The 20523-nt window shown below is 51.6% G+C and overlaps 1 protein-coding gene across 1 annotated transcript in view; it reads right to left on the reverse strand.

Moving 5' to 3' along the window:
* Positions 1 to 20523, reverse strand: part of FSTL1 (follistatin like 1) — a 56013-nt gene that overhangs the window by 11319 nt on the left and 24171 nt on the right. Inside the window, exons 3-5 of the mRNA XM_059822112.1 lie at positions 3529 to 3633; positions 2130 to 2259; positions 885 to 917 (exon numbers count right to left, since the gene is read on the reverse strand). Of these exons, the coding sequence (XP_059678095.1) occupies positions 885 to 917; positions 2130 to 2259; positions 3529 to 3633 (268 nt within the window). The remainder of the gene's footprint in view (positions 1 to 884; positions 918 to 2129; positions 2260 to 3528; positions 3634 to 20523) is intronic.

Below are 20523 nucleotides of genomic sequence, written 5' to 3' on the forward strand. Positions count from 1 at the left end.
ACTTACACACACTAAGGATCTCCTTCTGAATCCAGTGACTACAATCACAACCAGACAGACAGATGGAAAAAAAATAACCATCGTAAGGATTCTGCATGTTTAATTTTGAACTTCCTTAAAACTGCTTTAAGGTGGTGGTCATGTCCTGACACGGTCCCTCCCCTTAAGCTTGTACGAGGTTTTGCTCTCATCTGTCCTAGGAAGCTGAAGTTGATGATTATACAGCTCCAGCAGTTAAGAGACCATGGATGGGAAAGGGGTCCCTTGATGAAGTAGAGGCCATGGCTCCCAAATCCATAGTCTAAGTACACAAGGCGATGCATAAGGGGAAAAACCAGGCACGGGGAATCAGAGGGACTTGCTGGCTGATGGGAGAGGTGGTTCCTCCTGACTCCATTGACAATGCCCCATTCATTACACAGTGCTGACTCTCTGCCCCTGTGCCCATCGGTTAATCACTCCTGATGCAAAGTCTCCTTTCAAAAGAGTGCTCTTAGAGTTGGGGACATAGCTCCAGAGTTCTTGTGTCTTAGATCCCCAATGAACTATGCAAAAGAGCGTCTCTTCCCTCAGTCTGGGTGACAAAAACAGCTTGTGTCCCTAGGGGCAAACTGGGCTTCGCTGCACCTTGTGCATGCTCAGAGTTCCTGAGACATCCCAGCACAGTGAAGAGCCCAGGAGATGTATGAGCTCTGAAAGGTTACCCAGGAGTAAAGAGCTGGGCAATCGTATTTCAGCTGATTTATCAACTCAGACTCTGCTACAGCCGGTGCAGAGGTATGACTTTTACACAGGGCTGTGCAACTCCCCCAGCAGACCCTCCTCCCCATCTCTCTTCCCAAATTCATACAGAAGCCCCAGCCAGAAAGAACATGGCTTCTTACCTGGACTTGCAGCTGGATTCTCAGACTTCTTCTCTGTTAATGGGAAGACAGAAGAGGACATTTCTGATGCAACATGAAGCAATATGAACCTCTTCCCACCCTGGGTGCCGCTTGGGCAAGAGCAGAGGAACCGGGGAGTCTTTGGAAACATGAGGGCCACATGTATGATTAAGGGACTGGAACATCTGTCACCCTGAGGGGAGACTGAGGACTGTTTAGCCTGAAGAAGAAAAGCCTCAGGGGCAATCTCATTAATGTTTATAAATCTGATGGGAGGGAATGAAGAAGACTGAGCCAGACTCTTCTCCTTAGTGTCCAGTGACTGGGCAAGAGGCAGCGGGCACATATTTAAACACGTGAAATTCTGTCTGAATATAAGGAAACACTTTCTTACTGTGCGGCTGGTGTGGGGGTGAGTTAAACAGCCCCACCGTTGAGGCAAAATCCTTGCTCCTAACATTCTTGAGGGACCTCATGAATGTGGATGGTAGTATCGGCTTCGGGGGTTTATCCTGAGAGTCTGACTTTTCCCCAGCAGGTAGAGTGAGAGACCTGCCTGGCTGAATCCACGAGCTCAGAGAAGGGCAGGCAGGAGCAAGTTGCCCTGCTCTCCTGAGTGCCCCCCTCCCAGCAACCCAGGGAGACAATAGCTCCAAGATCCCACCACAGCCAAGGTGTCAGGGTCCTGAGTGCACTAATGAGGGCCTTAATGGCCCTGCCAACCTCACCTGGGGCCTCCATTCACACTCTCTACCCATGAGCCCAGGAGCTCCATTTCAGCTGATGTCTTGGTCCCTAGTCCTTGCCTGGGATTATGTTGTAGGTATGCCTGTCTCCAGCAACCATTCCTGTACCTGCCATAGACCCTGTTGATCTAGGCCCTGACCTGGTGACTGTATTCCCACCTTGATCCCACACCTGCTACAGACTGCGTCACCAAGGACTTGTCTGGCAGTTACTGGCCTGTGCCTCTTCCTGGTTACCATCACCAGAACTGATCCTGACCTGATTTCATGGCTTGACTTCAGACCTACTTCATCACCACAAACTTGCCCGGTGATCTGGACTCTTGGTTGAACCTGGCTATCGTTCCCAGGCTTGCCCTGTTTACCCTGCTCTACAGCTGTAGTACATACAGGGTCCTGGACGGCGAGACCTCTGCTCTGCCTTGTTATCACGCTTGGCTCCCGGCTCTTCTTCCCTTAGAGAGCAGCTGGCCCTCATCGCTCCCTGACACAGGGTTACCTTTACAGTGGCCATCGTAATCCACCTGGATCTTGGAGCCAGTGAGGCAGGCATCACGGTGCAGCTCACAGTGGTTCAGGTACGTCTTGCCATTGCTACCGCACACGGGCCTCTTGTGAGGTTTGCATTGCTGTGAGAGAGCCAGAGAAAAGAGCATTTTACCTGCCTCTTCGGGACAGCGAGAGGGAGGCAGGTGAGTCCCAGCATCAGCCCAACGCAACAGAAGCCCTTGGCACAGCCCCCTTCGCCCAAAAGGTGTTTGGAGCAGGCTGAACGCTCCCACTGCCACCCCAAAAAAATCCACACAGAGAAGCCTGTGGGTGTGGGTTCAAAGGCTTCACTTTATCCCAGCCTCTGTCACCACCACCACCACAAGAGCCTTCCCGAAAGCAGAGCCCAGCAGAGAAATCAGTGCCTAGCATAAATACTGAGCGTAATCCTGCACGTGCTGCTCTGTGTGCCATGGATGTGCCTGCCCAGAGGTGTTTTTGTGAATCTGTTCTGTGCACCTCTGCTTGCTCAGCTCTGTTGCATCTCTTTGTAGACTCTGCATCTCTTTGTAGACTCTGCTCCACCTTTCTGCAACCGAATGTAGACTAAGCCATCAGCCATGAGCAAACAGCACAGCCCACAGCAGAGGGAGAGTTCACCAGTGCCACTGTTCAGGCTGTGGGCTTCTTTCTCATGTCCCTTTCAGTCTGGCCAAGCCTACCCAGAGTGACAGACCGTCTTCTTGCTAACAGGGCATTTTACTCTCCAGTGCCCAAGCTGGCCACATTGGAGCTGCAGGCTCTGGGGGAAGTGGGAACAAAGAACCTCACACCCATTCCCAGGAGCCAGGCAGGAATGGTTTGAAAGCACAGGGCAGAGCGGAGTAGGGAGACACTGTGTCTCTACAGCTGGGAAAGGCTCTTCTAATCATCTCCGGCTCCCTGCTGAATGGAGCTATTCATTCTCACAGCACTCTACCACAATTATTTCCATTTTACAAAAGCTGATTTTTAGTAGGGTGCTTGTAACCTCCTCAAACAAGATGCCAGTGAGGGCAGGCTGTCTTGGAGCTCGCAGACCACTCCCTATAGTGCCCTCCAAAGCCAGCTGCGTATCAATACCCTAGTGGGCTTTCCCAACAAAAGACCTCCAGCCAAGTCTCTGGTGCATGTCAAGACCCTAGGCAGTTATGTGAGCAGCACAGTTCCAAGCCCCAAACAATATCTACCCTACAGGGCTCTTACCCACACCACACTGGGAAAGGCCCCGCCGTTTGAAGAGCCACTGTGAATTTGCTGCTGCTCCAAAACAGCCATAGCCTCATCCCATCATGAGATCCTTCCAGTGACTGAAACCCAGACTGGGGGTGGTGGTGACACCCTTCCCAGACGCAGCACCGCCGTCCTACCTCAATGCAGAGGCAGGTTGGCTCTCCCTTCTCTGTCACTGCACACTCCCGCCCAGCTCCACAGAAAACATTGGCACAGATCTTGGATTTGCTCTTTGGTTCTTCCTGCAAGATAGAAAGTAAAAGACACAAAATACATCAAGTTACCTGGAGGAGCAGCAACACAGCTTTAAAAAATAACACATTTAACTTCTAGACCAAGGGGGTAAGGCACAGATTACAGAACAAGAGAGACATGACTGCAATGGATGGACAGCTCAGACAATAACCAGGAGCAGACACAAGAGCTAGGGCTACAGCCCCCGGAATAGACGGCTTCCTTGAGGTCATTCCCAGAAAATCACCTAGGAGAACTGGAGCAAACATGAGCAAGAGAAAGTCTAACACAAATGGTAAGAATAATTCGCTCGTGTCAAGGACTGCCATCTTCAAAATCATCTTCATGGAGCGTAGGGAGCAGAAATGTCTTTGCTTGAGACATTTAAGAAGGTGAACATAACCCTGGGGAAAGGTGCGATACCAAACAGGCAGAAGAAATTGCCATCAGGCACCAGATAATGCCCTTGTCACAAAAAAACTTCACAAAACTACATGACCCATTATCTTGCCTCCACTGGTCAAGATTAAACACTTCAAAGGAAGAAACACTGTCATAGATAATTATACAGTAACCTTCTCACAGAGAAAATTTCTTCCTGGTTCCTGACAGCCAGCAGTTGACTTATGCCCTGCAGCATGAATTATACGCTTTACAGTTTTCTCCTAGCCAAAGTCATCACAAGTATTCTTGTTGTTCACGTAACTGTCGAATCCTTTTTTTTTTTTTGAGTCCCACTGTGTTCCCAAACTGGTGACACCTAGCAGGGAAGATTTCCACAGGTTAATCACATTTTCAGTAAAACCACCATTTACTTTTATCAGTTTAATGTCTTTTTTTTTTCTTAGACTTTTAAAAGAGAAGACTGTTCCAGGGGTTCAGACATCGGAGACCCTGGTTTAATTCCCTGCTTTATCATTAATTTCCTTTGTGACTCTCATTTCATCTAACATTTTCTACCTGCAAGTTAAGCATCTGGTTCAGGCTAGCCAACTGGCTTCCTCAACGGTTTTGTCTCGGAGACAGAAGTTTGAGGAATGTAAAATAATCAGTGGGATATGTCAATCACATTGGCTGTGACTCTTCTTTCTAATAGACAAAGGATTTTTTACCTTCTCATCTGAGTATTATTCTTAACCTCTGCTCATTTGTGGTATCTTTGCACCTCCATCATATGCTTTTGGAAGTAGGTGATCAAAAAGGAGCAAGCATTATTGATACATTTAATAACAAATGCTGAGCACATTTCTTCTCCTATTGCTTCTTTATCCTAATTTTATTTTTTTTTATTTTGCTTTTAAACTGCAATTTCACAGTGAGTCGTCGTCTTTACTGAACAGCCCACAGTGACAGCCAGATTATTTTCTGAATGACCTTGCCCTGGTCTTCAGAATATTTTGTCTGCTGGCCTACTGCACAGTCATCAAGCCCAAGAAGGTCTTTTCAAAGCACTGTGGGATTCCCTCCAGATTCGCATAGCGACAAACACCTTTCCTGCTCTCTGCAAATGTTCCTATCTCACTGCTTACCCTGTAAAATAAAAATGTAGTATTCAGACACACCAGTCTCAGCTCAGAAATGCACGCTGTGTCCCAGGCCTGCCCACCTCATGAGGACAGTCTGTTATCCTCCCTCTGCCCTTTCGTCCTCCTTTCACATACGGTTTCTGAGCTACGAAAGACGCTCTGCCCGTTCTGCTGCATCCACCTCTCCTTGGGTGCCTTCTGGTGGAGGGCTGGGGTAAACATCTAGGCGCTTCTGGGCTGGGATGGAGCAACAGGAGTGCTTCACCACACAAAGCAACCTCACACAACTTGGGGCAGGAAAGGAAGAATAACCCATTTTGCAAAAAGCACCAAGAAAAAACGAATTCTCCCAGGCTGGAGTCTGGTTAGGGCACTCCCACAACTAAAACGCACTGTAGGCACTTAAGTGCCGATCTGTTTAAAGAATTTCAAACAACGTGCCCACCCCTTCACCGAACCAAAGATCAGGAAAAAAAGCTAGGCATGGCTTTGATCCGCCACCCACCGAGGTCTGTAATCCAGGTGCCTGGCAATAGATGGCAGTACTCTGCCTCTCCTCACCCATGGCCAGGCAGGACTGCCAGCAGCCAGCTCCCGGCCGTGCCCAGCGATGCCAAACCTGGCTCTTGCCTCCTGGGCTGAGATGGCACCGCCGCAACCGCAGCCGGTCTCGGCAGGCATCCGCAGGGACCAAGCTTGGGTTGCAAGACTCCTCTCACCTTGCCAGCTCGCTGGAAACCAGGCCAGCAATGCAGCTGTCCTGGCCGAAGCTCCCTCCCCTGTTGCGCAGGAGCCCAGGAGCCGTCCCGCAGCTCTCCCACTGGGACCCAGGGCAGGGATGCTGGTGGGGTGACACCACCAGAACAGCCTCTGAAGACAACCTGCCTCCTGCTGGGCTAGAGAGCCATGTTATTCTGATTTTTCTTATTAATCAAAGCAAGATGGTTTGGTGGTTTCTTCTTTGTTGTTGTTTTAAGCTGTCCTAGGCTGGCAGTGGGTCGGAGCTGGCTGCCACGTCCCGGCACGGCTGCCTTCACCCCAGGGGTCTGACAGAGAAAGAAAGGAATCAAGCTACTCTGCCTGCCTGCCTTCTCACTCTGGCACAGGGTTTCTCAGACTCAGCTTCCTCATCCTCCCCGCTGGCAGCAGCGGCCATGGCAGGAGCTACCAGGCTGGGTGCTGGCTCCACCTTTAGTGAAAGCAGCTCTCAGCTTCCACCCCAGTTCCCAGAGCAGTTACTCAGCCCCCTGTGCCCTGCAACGCTCACCCCACAAACTGTACTTTCTCCATCGACAACCTACAAACCATAGCCTCTTCTACTTGCATGCCCCCCTCCCAAAATCCCCAAGACCCTCACCTCCTTCCTTCACCAGACGTCACCTCTCCTACTCTACATCTACCCATCTACCTGCAGCCAGACCCGCTGCGGCTGCTTTGCAGGTCAAGGTGCGCTCCTCCGCCAAGGCTTTCGCAGCTGCTGCTGCAGATCCTGCCTTCACCTCCTGCAAGAGCCAGAAAACACTCTCCTCCTCCAGCCTGCACACAGATGAAGTTAGCAGTTGCCACCGCTACCGCTTGGTACGGCCACGCAGCTCTGAGGTGGTTCACAGCATACCGCAGGGTGGAAGCTCTCTCTAGCAGCTCCCGCACCCCTTCCTGGCAAATGCCTGAGTCTCCTGTGCGTATTGGGAGTGTAACAGAGATGGCGGTGGATGAATGGACAAGTACGGTGGGGGTCTGCGAATGAGGGTTTATAATCTTCACTCCTGATTCTCTGGCGACCTCCCAGATGCCACCAGCCAAACAAGTTTATTGCAACAGATATCCTGCTCTTACCTTGGACCTTGTCACGTTTGTTCTTTATAAAGCTCCTTCTGCTGGAGTCATGTGAGTAAGTGGGGATGGCAGCAGCCACTTCCATTTTAAATAGCTCATCCTCGCACCTAACGTGTAAAAACTTGAAAATGTGAACTACAAAGGTTTAAATGCCAGGTCATCAAAAGAAAGACTCCAGAGTGTGGAGTGTGTTTAAATGCCATCACCTTTAAAATAAATTTCAGGATTTGGGGGCTGGAATCGTGTTTTTTTACACTGATTCCTCCCTGCGAGCTGCCATGGCCTCTTCTGTCACTGTGGGCTTGGGAAGTGTCACTCGTCCCTGTGCACAGTGTGCTCAGGCAGGCAGAAAGGAAAGGGCAGAGAGTCATTATTAATTGCTGCATGATGGCATTTACACCACAAGCCGTGACAAGGCAGTTCCCCTCTTCTGCCTCGGTGAGATGCCCAAGCTCTCTCTGTTTGGGCAATGCTTTTAATTGCTCCTCTGCTGCCCAGAGAGCAAGTGAGAAGGTGTAAAAGCGGTGGGCACGAAGCCAGGGCAGGAGCGCCTGGACTCCGAGCATCCGCCGTGGCACAGGGGCACTCCTGACTCTTCACTCCACAGCCTCCACAGGGGCACAACCTCCTCAGACATCTTCTCGGGCAAAGACCGTGGAGAAAGCTGTTTGCCACGGCTCCCGGGCCAGAAACTCAGGGCAGCTGGGCAGCGTCACGTACGCATAGCCCAGACTGCCCGCCAAATGGGGATGGGAACGCATGCTGCTTTCGGGGGACTGGAAAGTGTAACCCCATGGATCACAGAATCACTAAGGATGGAAAAGACCTGTAAGATCATCAAGTCCAACCATCAACTAACACCACCATGCCCACTAAACCATGTCCCGCAATGCCTTATCCACACGTTCCTTGAACACCTCCAGTGATGGTGACTCCACCACCTCCCTGGGCAGCTTATTGCAGTGTCTCACCACTCTCTCAGTAAAGAAATTTTTTCCTAATACCCAGCCTAAACCTCCCCTGGTGCAACTTAAGGCCATTTCCTCTCCTTCTATCACTTGTCACTTGGGAGAAGAGACCAACACCCACCTCTCTGCAACCTCCTTGCATGCGAATGGGCAAGCACCAAGCAGAAGACCTGAACTGACAGTGCAGCGAGCCACACGCACTGCTTCTGCCTCAGCTGTTGTTTCCTGGGGAGCAAGGAGGAAAAGAGACATTTCCAAGGCACCCGCGGGTGAGAAAGCTGGTGGCGGTGAGGAATCACCATGGAAACCGGCAATTCGGGGCCTCAACGTGGAGAGCTAAAATTAGGCAGTGGGAAGGGACGCTTCTCTTCACTAGCAGCAACCGATGCTGATGAGTCGGACCCCCAAAACAGCGTAAGTGCAGATGTCGGGAGCATTTCCGTGCCCCTGCCTGCGCCTGGACGACCAGGACCGAGCATGGCTCGACGCACCGACACACGGTGCCACGTGTGGGTCTGCACGGGGTCCCAAGGTCCTGCGAGCTGCCATGCCTGCTCCGCGCTGCTGGGACTGCATGAAAACAGTGCGGTGTCTGCAGCAAGATATATGAGTGACCACACGCACGAAGGAGAAGAGGCATTGAAGCTTCTTGGCTTTGCAAGGGACCTGCTCGCTGCAGGTCCCCCTTGGCCGCTCCCTCCCCTGGCCCACGCTGAGCCACAACTGCCTGGTGTCACTTGGTGTAAACGGGGACTTTCCCAACCAGCCTGTGAAAGCTGAAGCCAGTAACAGTTCAGTGACAGAACACCTCTGTAAGGAAGAATGAGCTTCCACCTGCAGAGAACTGTGCAAGCAGCTGCATGTCCACAGTGCCCCAGGGGAGCAGCAGGGATTTCTGCCATTACGCACGCTTTGGGAAACCAGCCGGGAGACCACCCTCCTACGAGGTGGGGAGTTAACATGCTTGAAAACAACCCCTCAGATTGCTTTTTGATTTCTGCACATCCTTCCATACAAAATCTCCTCTTGGAGATCTCAAGTGTCTTTTTCTCAGCAGCCCATGCTGCACTGGAGAAGTACTACCTGCCGTCCTGCTCCAACTGACAGGAGTAAAAAGCTTTTCTGCTATCAGCAGCGACTGCAGGTCTTTTTCCTCTTTTGGCATCAGCTGTGGAAATCTGTAACATGACTTGACCCGTCATATAATGCTCTGTGCTGTTTGCTGTAAAATCAAAGCTTTGCATTTTTGCCCTGCCTGAAAGGAAATCAAAGTGCTCTAGAGCTGTAGCGCTGAAAGCTCCTCTGGGAGGCAATCCCATGTATTATACAAACCAGAGTACCACACAGATAAGGCAAAACTAAAGGGCACCAAAATGATGTCTGGGGTTGCAAGACTCGCACAGATTCTCATGCCTCAGGGAACACAGCAGCAAAACCCAGGAGGAAGTTTTCCGATATAACCAGATATACAATTCACAATAGACTCCCTCCACACAGACAGGGAGAAACAAGCTTTGCAGCTACGTATTTCAGCCAGTCCTCCTTACGTCTTCCCATCCACATCCCTTTTGCCTGTTCCCTGCCACGACTGACACAGGAGTAGGGATATAAGGGGTCTCCGAATGCACTGAAGTGCCACCTGTGAACAGCACTGCCTGCACTATTTCTAAACCAACTCAACATCCAGCCATGAAATCTAGTGCTTCGTTCAGCTGTTGTCTTGGCACGGTTTTCTCCTCAACGCAGAAAGATTTGGAGACACAAGGTGCTAGGTCAGTGATGCAGAAAGCTAAGACAAGAAGCCGTATCTCCTGACTCCCAAACCTCCTCTCTTCCCTGTCGATGGGCTGGGAGGGAGAAGTGCTGCTCCGAAGAGAGGGCTGGGCAGCAGAGCCTGGGGATCAGGAAAACTTAGCAACTCCTGTACAGCGATGGCACAGAGAAAGCATTTGGTTTGTGCATTTCACCCCACTACCCAAGCGTGCCTCCGAGCAAAACAGCTTTTCAGCAGCGTGCCAGAGGTCCAGGGACAGCAGATCCCACGTTCACTGGAGGGCACGCACCGCACGGGCAGGCAGCCTGTCACCTCCGGCCATTTGTCTCGTCGTTCTGGTTTGTGACTAACAAGCAAAGCGCCCGTTCCTCCCCGCAAACCTGACCCAATTCCTGCGGCAGCTCCCTGGATCCTCTAACGCTCTGAGGTGACGGGGCGGAAATTTGGCAGCAGCGTAAACTGAGCAGATTAGCGTGAAACAAGCAGGCATCCCTGCTGTTGGGTTTGCCATAAATAGATAGGTAAGGCGAACATTGCAATTTCTCTTCCTTAGGGCTATTGCCTCAGGACATCTGCAGACTCTGGAAGAAACTCCACACAAATTACTTTTAAGTCCGCCTTGGAAGGCTTGATTTTCAGTTGTCAAAGATAAGATGGAGATAAGCCCAGCGTGTGGGGACTGAACCACATCTGATTCCTAGTTCAGCTCTCTGATAAAACTGACCTCCCAGGACATCATCGCTATCAGGATGGCACAGTGGGCTGTGGAGTGATCCATATTCTCCTCTCTGGAAGGAAACCTGCCATCAGAGGTTGCTGAACCCACTGGTGCAAGGTCACACCAGGACCCAGCTGCACCCTTCCTCAGGTCTGGTGTTATCCAGTCCCAAAGTGGCACCCTCCGGAGCCACCCCCCCAGGAGCTCCTGCTCCCCTTGCCTCCGAGAGGCACATGGTACACGTCCTGCGGCTCAGACCAGCAAAGGTGTCAATGGGCTGCTCAGAAGGCCCGAAAACAGGCTGTCCTCAAGCTAGTTAGTTAAAAAGGAAAAGATGTTTGTGAGGCGAAGCCTGGACCAGTGCTGGATTCCCCAGGCACTGTGACCAGACACATTTGACAATGTCCCCAATGCTAACAATATCCTGTTTGAAGGGTGTCAGCATGAGGTCTGTGCTAGAGGCAAAGGGGTCCAGTGCCATTAAAACTTCAGGATTCCTCCTCCCCCAAATCCTAAAGCCGTCCTGCGTGTAGCAGAGCTAATGAAGCCCAGTTTCCAACAGCTCTCTCTGCACGGCCTGTCTGTCAGCTAGTTACAGGGCAGCGTATGGACTCCTTCCTCGGAGGGGGGTCTTCGCGGGCCCCTCTCATTAAGCCAGTCACCTAGAGTCACAAAACCAGCGGGATCCCATTATCTCAGAGGCCTCCACTGCTTTATCAGCTGTGGCAGAAACAGGCCGATAGATTCAAGACTGACTGGAGGGGAGAGACAGGCAGGCAGGCACAGCCAGCCTGCTAACGTAGCTTTGCTTCCGTAGGGAACCAGGCTGTAATTCCTTTGCAGAGCCCTGTGAAACACCGCTCTGACTCAGCCTCTTGTCTCAGCAGACTCAGCACCGCTGCTGCTGTCCTCACCCCAGCCCCCCCCATGACTCCAGCCCCCCGTCAGTCTCTGCCACGCTGACCCTTGTGCTCCCTCCCCAGCGTTTTCCTTCTGTTGGAGGACAGACCCCATCTCTCTCCTGCTTTCATCTGTCCCTTTAAGCTTCCACCGTTGAGGTATTTCAGCCAGCTGCAATCCAGGGCTGTGAACAACCATCCGGACAGAGCGCTGGGAGCTGCTGCACTCCCTGCGGGACACCTGCCACGGAGGAGCACGTGCCCCAATCCAGTCCCCTATCACCACCCCCCTTCCCAAATCTCCCCCTGTATCTCTTCCTATTCTCAGCTGACATCCAGGACTGGCTCACTAAAAACCTCACACAACAAAATGCAACCCCTTAAAGGCTTCTGAATGCTTAATAGATGAATATTTAATGAGAGCTGACTCGCTAATGGGAAGCAAGCCAGAGCATACATCTCTGCCTGTGCTGGGAATTGGGGTGTGTTCCCAGAAAACTTGGGATTCAGAGACAAGCAGGCAAGAGAGGAAGGGACCTGCAACTCCTGGAGCTCAGGTTCCCTCTCTGCAAAACCCATACTCACCCATTTGCGTGCGACCCTTCCTGCCTTGCTGGCTACTCAGTCTGTGATCCATGAACCGGCCGCGTCCACGGTATCAGAGCATTGAGCGGGAGAGTGGAGAGGCTCTAACTGACCTCTGTGATGAGAGGGGCCCGTCGGGTCGGTGACCTCTGCATGAGGCCATGGAAGAACAACGTTGCCCATGGCAGCCTGCTTCTGGGTATTTGTTCGCAGCTCTGTCAGGGAGATGAAGGCGTCTGATGCTACTACTGCTACAAAAAAAAAGACTGCCTTGGCAGTATTGCCTTGCAGAGATTGGTGGGGCGGATACAGAGAGCTCTACTGACCCCAGTGGGTATACGGCCTGGCCCCCTGACAGGGACTGCCGCCCCAACACACCAGCCATAGCTCTCGTGTCCCACAGCAAGCAGGCAGGAGCCGGTGCCTGCAAGGAAAGGGAAGCAGGAATTGGGAGGAAGGAGGCTTTTCTCCCCACAACCTGATCAAGAGGAGAAAGGCATCTGCCAAACAGCTGATTTCTCTTACACCGCGATGCTGCTAACAGTTACGGAGCCAGGCACACCTCTCGCGGGGACTCCACTGGGCGAGGAGTCTGTTTTCCCTTTTAAGCTGGAAGGAATGTCTGTGCTCTGGCCCCCACAACCTCATATTTTCCACCACAAGGCAATGACCGGTGAGGCCCCATAAGGGGAACAATGACATGAGAGTCTGGGGAAGAGGAAATCTCTACCGCAAACGAGTCTGGAAAATGGCTGCTAGAAGGAAGGGAGCTTGCGTCTGGCAGCACTCTCCCTGCTGCAGCCTCACTCTGCCGCTCACCCTAAAAACCCCCTCGCACTTGCAGCCTCAAAAATGTAACGGCCCAAAACTGCACTGCCTCTTAGCACTCTTCCCTCCACCCATCCCTGCAGCACTTCTGGAAGAAGTGGCTCGATTCCCTCCTGCCGCATCAGGCGGTGAAACTGCCACCAGGAACTTTCTTGCTAGTGCTGGCTCCCGGCAAGGCACGAAGGCAGGAGATCAGAGACTGATTTGTGCATGCCAGACCAGCTGGAGAGGCTTCGGCTGTGAGCAGGGCAGAATCAGTCCCACGGGAGGAGAGGAGGTGGTGCTGCTGCTGCACAGCAGTTCTCAGGGGGACGAATCCAGTTAATCACTTCGTATTTGGATAAGAAAATAACCCTTATGCACAAGGAAGGATCTCAGTGCACATGAAAGATCCTAAATGAAGTCAGTCCCACAGGACCTGCGGGATGAGATTGGTATCATCCTCCTCATGTGACGGACTGGAAAAGAAAGGCCCAAGGGAGGGGATTTGCTCAAGAACGACCAGAAGACAGCAGCTCAGCTCCCTCTGCTCCCTGGTCCGGAGCCAGGACCACTTCGCAGTCTGATACACAAATCATACTCCTCGTTGGGGCATGACTCTCCTTCCCAGACCCCGAGTGCCCTGGGCCAGGCTCTGTTTTGCCACAGCTGGGCTTCTGGGAACCGCAGTTCTCCATCCTGTTTTGTTTAAAACATAAAAATAAAAACAAGACCAGCATTGACGCCTGAATTTCAACAGGAGGGGGCCGTTCTGTATGCGGGTAGCACATGAGACAAGTCACAGCACTTTAGGAGTGGTCAGAGGAAGCCCGTGCCAACAGGAGGGTATGAAGGAGGAGGATGAGGAGGATGAGGAGTTCCTTCTCAGGGCAGGCAGGCAGAGGTGGAGCACTGTCCCTGGCCTCCAAACCGGAGCAAAGCTGTGGAGCACAGAGTCCTCCTTGCAATCAGACACAGACACTGTTACGTCTCTCCTTCTCCAAGCACACCCAGGCTCAGCCTCAGGTAAAAGGAAGGTTTCTCTGCCAGCCGGCATCTTCCCAAAGGCATGCTCCTTCCCCCGCAGGACACAAGAAGTCCAAGACCATGGAGCCCAGCACCAGAGCCCTGAGATCATCTGGCCCATTTTGAGATGCACCCGCTCAGTAGCTCCCCCCCCCATTACCCAATCTGAGGAGGTTTGTGCCATATACAACCTCAAACGTTCCCTTTGAAACCCTAAATCTGTGGAGACCCACAGCTCTTTCTGTGTCAGGCTAGTCCCTCTTTTTCCATCCTTCATCCCCTTCATTTCCCACACTCAGAAGCACTGCAGATTTTACTGGTCCTGCCAGTAAGTTTTGTTGCCTCTTTTTCTGGCCAGCTGGGATGATTTACTTCTGAATGGGACCCAAATCTGGCACATTTCTCAGCCATCACCTGGCTCTAATGGAGCAAAGGGAAGAGCGAGCTGAGCTGGAGGCAAGTTAGGATTTACAACCCTGTGGCATCTCCTCACCTCTTCCAGTAACTGGATACACAAGAGGAACGTGGAGTGCAGGAAATGCTGAGGTTTACCAGCAGCCTCCAGCTTTTTGTGCAAGAGACCTCAGTAATTTTGTTCCCATCACTAATGCAATGGATTTGATGATCTCTCTTCCCAGCGCTGCGCCTCGGTCCTTCTTTACCCGCTTTCTACCACACCCTATAGCAAAAACCCGATGGAAATCGCTATGCGATTGGAGGGAAGCACTTAGTCAGCCTCAGTGTGGGACGGAGAGTGAGAACAGAATTGGACATAAGCCAGTTTTGCAATTCCATCTTCTAGCCTTGGTCAGGCTGGATATTAGGAAAAATTTCTTTACTGAGAGCGTGGTGACACACTGGAACAGGCTGCCCAGGGAGGTGGTGGAGTCACCATCCCTGGAGGTGTTCAAGGAACGTGTGGACGTGGCACTGCGGGACATGGTTTAGTGGGCATGGTGGTGTTAGCTGTTGGTTGGACTTGATGATCTTACAGGTCTTTTCCAACCGTAGTGATTCTGTGACTCGCTCAGCTCCTTCTTAATGCAAGAGCAGCTTCAGGGCTGCTCCACCCAATGGCTCTGCTGGAGATGGCTCCGCAAGAGCGAGTCCCCAGGGGACAGGGGGACAGTCATTCCTCTCCTTTGAAGCTTCTTTACTACATGAAAAGTCATGCGATCTCCTTTACATAGTGAGGAAGGGTCAGAATAAACCCCCATTATTAGGCATTATTTTGTCTAGGCAACTTTTCTTGGCATGTGGTATTGACAGAGCATCCCCTTCCTGAAACCGTATACTCAGGAATGGTTATCAGACTAATGGGACAATCTGAAAATAGCAGTGAGGTAAAACAAACCTGCAAGAGCGGAGGAGTTTGGGAAGGCTGGGGAACTAACCTGGAGTCTGTTTATCAGTGGTACATCTGCCAAAAAAGGCGCAGCTCCATCAAAGGTTAAACTGTGTCCCTGTAGCCAGAGGGAGCTGAAGGCAACTCTGCCAAAGCTCTGTCATACTACAACCTTCAAAATGCAAGCGAGGATTGCGGGGGGCAGATGCAAAGAAAGCTCTCTAGGTTCTTCTAACCTTAGCTTTTACTACTGAAGACCTGACAACTGGCATTAGGGTGTGTGCGCCTACTCATTTGTATGGGATAGAGGAGAGGAAAAACACCAGTGTAAAAACTAAGTGAAAATCCTTGCCGCGAGAGGAACGTGGGGAGGGCTGCACAGGCATACAAACTGCAGGGAGAGGTGTGCGTCTGTTTTTCTCTGCTCTCAAAAACATCACATCAGCAACAAGCAAATCCCATTAAACTGCGAGGGCAGTCACCCCGCAGCCCTGCACCGGGACCAGAGAGTAGCGGCATTGGGCCATCTGGGACCCAGCACAAGGGGAACTGTGACCCCTGAGTTACGACGAGCTACTTCTTTTCAACTCCCGCTGCCCCTATTATCCCCCGGAAAGCCTCCAGCCCAGGCACCAGCACCTGACACTGTCCCTGTGTAGAGCTAAGACCATTTCACACCTATCCTGAAGAGGCTTCCCTCTGCGGTAGGGAAAGCGCTGTAAGTCTCTCTGACTTGCACGTAATGGCTGACCTCTTTACTGGAGACAGCCAAGAGGAAGCTCTGATAAGGCGAGAAGGCCATGAGAAAATTGGTAGCATCGCTATGAAATATGTTATAAAATCCAGTCACTATGGTAACTGCCACAGCTGGGAGGAAAAGAAGAAAACTTCTGAAGCCTGAGGGTTTCCAGCCTTCCCATGGACGCCCCAAGGATGGGTATCGCCACCGCAGCCCCTTTGCCCCTGCACAGCTCCCCGCAGCTCACGCGGAACCCACTCTCACCCAAGACACTTGGCCAAACACCGAGGCTTTTTCTTAGGCAAGCTGCTTGTGCTTACACTGGTGTGTCCTTGCGGGCCCCGCGTCTCATTCCTGAATTAACCCAGCATAAACAGAAGGGGAACAGGAGATAAAACTATGCCGTGTGAGCTAGTGAGGAAGATGGATGGTATTTCCCCGACACCCCCCCCCGCCCCGACCTGTTAGCTTACAATCTGTTGCTGTCACGATATACCTGTTACAACTACGTTCCCTCTCACAGCAGCGAAGCAGTATATAAAATGAAGGGTAAATGTAATTTAATTGAGCAGCGAACAAACCTCTGCGGTGCCCATCAGAAGTGGCATTCCCCATACCCACGCGTGCAGTCCCAGGGAAGCAGACTCAGTCACCCCCACTTCTCCCAGAGCAGAGCTCTCCTTATCACCCCATGGCCTCTGTGCCAGGCTGACAGCACAGACTCGCCAGCATTTGCAGCCTGAAGGCAATTCTGTGATTACGAAACAAGAGAAGTTATTATTGATTTCCTATAATTCCTAAATAAGGCTGGGTAACATTTTTCAGACAGAGAGCTAATTCACTGAAAAATGCAATCTGAGGTTGACCAAAACTATTTGGAAATGTGTGCCTAGTTTGGGGAGCAGCTTTGATTCCAAAATTATTTCTAAGATGAAGTGAACTATTATCCCTTTTAATTTTGAAATATATTTCATGAAGTGTTATATGCAAACTTAAAGGTCAAAGACAGCAAAATAAAACCATGTTTTGATAAGCTTAGCAACTTTTTGTTTGGTCAGTCCTTTTTTTCCTGTTGAGAATAAAAAAATGAATTTCAGCTGACCTGAAATGAAATTTTTGGTTTGACTCTCTGATTCAGCTAGGGAATTAAAAAAAAAAAATAAATTATTCCCATGGCTTTATTCCTAAAACATTGTTATTTGGTGTCTAAAGCAACCTATTCTTCTCATTCTTTCATCTCCTTCCATCTGGCTCTTCATGACTGTGTCTGGAAATAACGAAGAACTGTTGCAGACATCTCTCTCCTCCTCTCTCTGCAATCATGGAATATTTTCCTGTCTAGTTGGGAAGACTGTTGATGCTGACTCCCATGGCTTGACTTTTAAAAACAAACAAACAGGAAAATAAAGCCACAGCTCCATTTGGTGGTTATGATAACCCAGATAGATGTTGCTTCAGGGAAAGCATCCTCTCCTCTGAGTCACCCCAGCAAAGCAAACAGCAGTGATTTAACAAGGCAGCTCCCAGCCCAAATCATAATCGTACCGGGGCTGCAAACGCCCTTCTCCATCCCTGCTCCGGTTCCCTCTCAAACGCTCAGTCCTGTCCCATCGCTTCCCGTCGCTCAGACTCCAAGGAGCCTGTGCCCGCCTCCCTGTTGAGAAGCACAGTTCTCCGCAGAGCTGGCACCAGCCAAACCCAGCTGGCAAGCTAAGAGGCGTCAGGAGGTTTGCGTGCAGAAGCTTAAATGGGAGGCTGATATCCACACTACAGAGCGGTACAGAGATACTCGGGCTCGCCTTGAGAAGCGGAGAGCGCCCAGGACTCATGCAGAGACAACGTGGCACTGCCTGCGGCTGGGGAGCAGGGTGCCTGGGTCCTCTTCCTAGCTCTCTTGTTCCCTGATGGGCAATTTCAAGAGACTTGCTGTCGTTGCCTATACACATGCCCAGAGGTGACTCAACTTGCAGAGACGTAAAGGACCTGAGCACATCACTGCAGTGACTTAAAAACAGGGCTTTGGAACTTTAGTAACCTATCTGGCCCCAAACCAGTAAGGGCAGTCCACCAGTGCCAGCCAGATGCAATGACGACGACCCAAGCGCTCGCTTGTCTCTCTTTTCTCGCTGCTCTGGAGACAGCGACGAGGCATTAGGGACTTGCTATGAACTTCGGTACCGCCCTGGGCTAGAAGGCGAGGGCTCCAAGCCCTGCTAGTGACCCCGAGGCTCTCCACACCTCCCGTAGCCCATATTCCTAGAAGAGGGATTACTGCTTGAATCACCTCCAAAAGCACAAACTATTCTCTAATACTTCTTGAGCTCTTCCCAGGATGTTTTGCTTTCTGCCCTGTGGCCTGGCCACGTTTCGGAGATGAAAGGCCGTGAGCGCGCACAGACGCCGGCATCCTTATGCATTCCTGGCTCGCAGGCTTTCCTCGAAGCAGCTGCGGGCGCACTGCCGGGGAGGAGCTGTCTGCCAGCCCGGAGAGAGGACTGCCACTCTGCCAGCTGGCAAACCCATGCTCGCCAGGTATGCTGCAAGGTCCCAGCACAAACCCCTCTGCTTTGGGGCCAGCAGCGACCCCCCGGGGCCCCCAACCAGCCCAGCAGAAAACAAGGCAGCTCCCCTACTTACCCTAAAGGCTATGACGGCCTTAAGGAGACATGGTGCAAAACGTAGAGGGCACGATGCTATCAGCACACAAATCTGCTTAATAACAACATGTGTTTCTCATCTCTTTTGCCCCCACGGCTCCCAGTGCACGTCACAGACTGAGCACATGAAGCATCCCTGCCCACCCCTGGGAAATGTGAGCTATAGGGAGGAAACCCAAAGGAGCACTTGAGGTTTTGGGCAGAAACTTCAGGATTCGCGCCACACCGGAGCGGCCAGCAGGAGCCTGGGGGGGCTGCAATGCAGACATCTGCATGCACCCCATCTCCCCTGCCTGGCTCTGGCACAAGCCAAACCAGATTCCCAACACCAAACACTGGAGGGAAGCTCGCTCGCGGTCTTGGCATGCAGCTCGGCCCCATCGTGGTGTTAAAGGGAGTCTGCCAGTGGTCTGGCAGGATTTCAGCCCAACATACTGTCCCCACCAGTGGTTCCCACTTAAATTCTGGCACCGGTGCAGGAGCTCAGACTTAACTCTCAAAACCAGCAAGAGAAGAGGCCTCCCTGCACCCCTCCAAACCCACCCCTTCCCTCTGGCAGGGCAAAGCTGGCACAGCTTAGGAGAGCTGAAGGCAGCTCTGGAGGATCACACCAGCCTGCGGCACAGGCTGCTGGCAGAGATAAGCTCACAGCCTGGCTGGTGGCTGCAGCCCTTGCTCCCTCACACACCAAGAGAAGGAATTATAAACACTCCTCCATTAAAATACAACAAACAAACCCCAAACAACAAAAAACAACCAGCAGAGAGTATGGAAAAGAAACCACCAAAGCAGCTGGATCCAAAGGGAAAAATCTCAGCCCCACTGAAATGAGAGGTGACGCTCCCTCTGTCTTGGGGGGATCTTGATGCCCTCATTGCTTCGTGCCAGCAAACCAGAGGCACACCAACAGGTTTTTTGATTCTGAATCTTGCTTGCTGCTGCCTTTGTGCAGCTTAGAAAACTGTGGGACTCCCTTAGCTGGCCACTATGGCCGTTTGTTTGTGCAAGGGAGCCCTTATTGCTGCGGCTATCCTGTTCCTGTTGTGAATGCTCTGAAAAGCCACGTCCTTGCAGTTTGTGTGTATCATATGGTTCAAGGCAAGTGCTCCCCTATTTCCCTCCACTGTCGTGACTCAGAGGTGGGCTGAATTAATGGCATGCACTTTCTCTGTAAGTGTATAAACTGCACCACTGCCATATGCACACAAGGCAGATTACAGCCAGCAAAGACGGAGTAAAGCAGTGGCTCTTTTTGGGTGTCCTCTTTAGATGGGTCCTTTTTCAGCACTGCTGAGCCTTGGGTCCCCCTGGCACCGTCCTTCCCACCTTCCCTTCCCACCTTGGCTTGGACCAGGGAGCCCCAGGCAGCAGCAGCAGCAAAGGCTCCAGCCCCGAAGGGAAATTTGTTACGTTCCCTTCACCCCACCGTTGCGGCGTGGTGTTTTCAGCAAAGATGCTCCTGGTAATAAACTCAGTCCTCTGGGGTTTCTCTCTGCTACACGATCTTTCCTGATGTCCACTGGCTGTTTAATTTCTCTCTTGAGTGCCAGACCTTCTGTTCGTTAGCGCTGAACTTCCTCCAGCTGCCGGCAGCTGTCCTTCCTCTGTACTGAAGACTGCTTTTCCCCCTGCATTGATCGATTTTTACTCCTGTAACTTTGTAGTGGTGGAGCCTTCAGTTTTCTCAAGGGCATTTGGGCAGTCATGGTCTTTGAATCCTTTCTAACGCTTTGGAGTAAGAATTTGGGTTTTGGCTCTTTTGGTCAAAAGGAAACTTAAACTGGATCTCCCTTGGTTTTTTAGCAACGATCACTTGGATATGATGTCCGCATTCTCTCAAAGGGGTTGGGAGTAAAAGCTTTAATCTTGTTTGTTGTTCAGGAGTCTACCTGGAGACTGAGAAAAGATCTTCACGAGACCTGAGTGGCAGGACTCGCTGGTGAAACACAAGCCACAGAGACAGGTCTGATCGTGTCCTGCCTCGCCACCGAGCTCCGGCTCCCCACTCCCTACGCGTC

This window comes from Gavia stellata, chromosome 1 (genome assembly GCF_030936135.1).
Source record: "Gavia stellata isolate bGavSte3 chromosome 1, bGavSte3.hap2, whole genome shotgun sequence".
In the NCBI taxonomy this organism is placed as follows: Eukaryota; Metazoa; Chordata; class Aves; order Gaviiformes; family Gaviidae; genus Gavia; species Gavia stellata.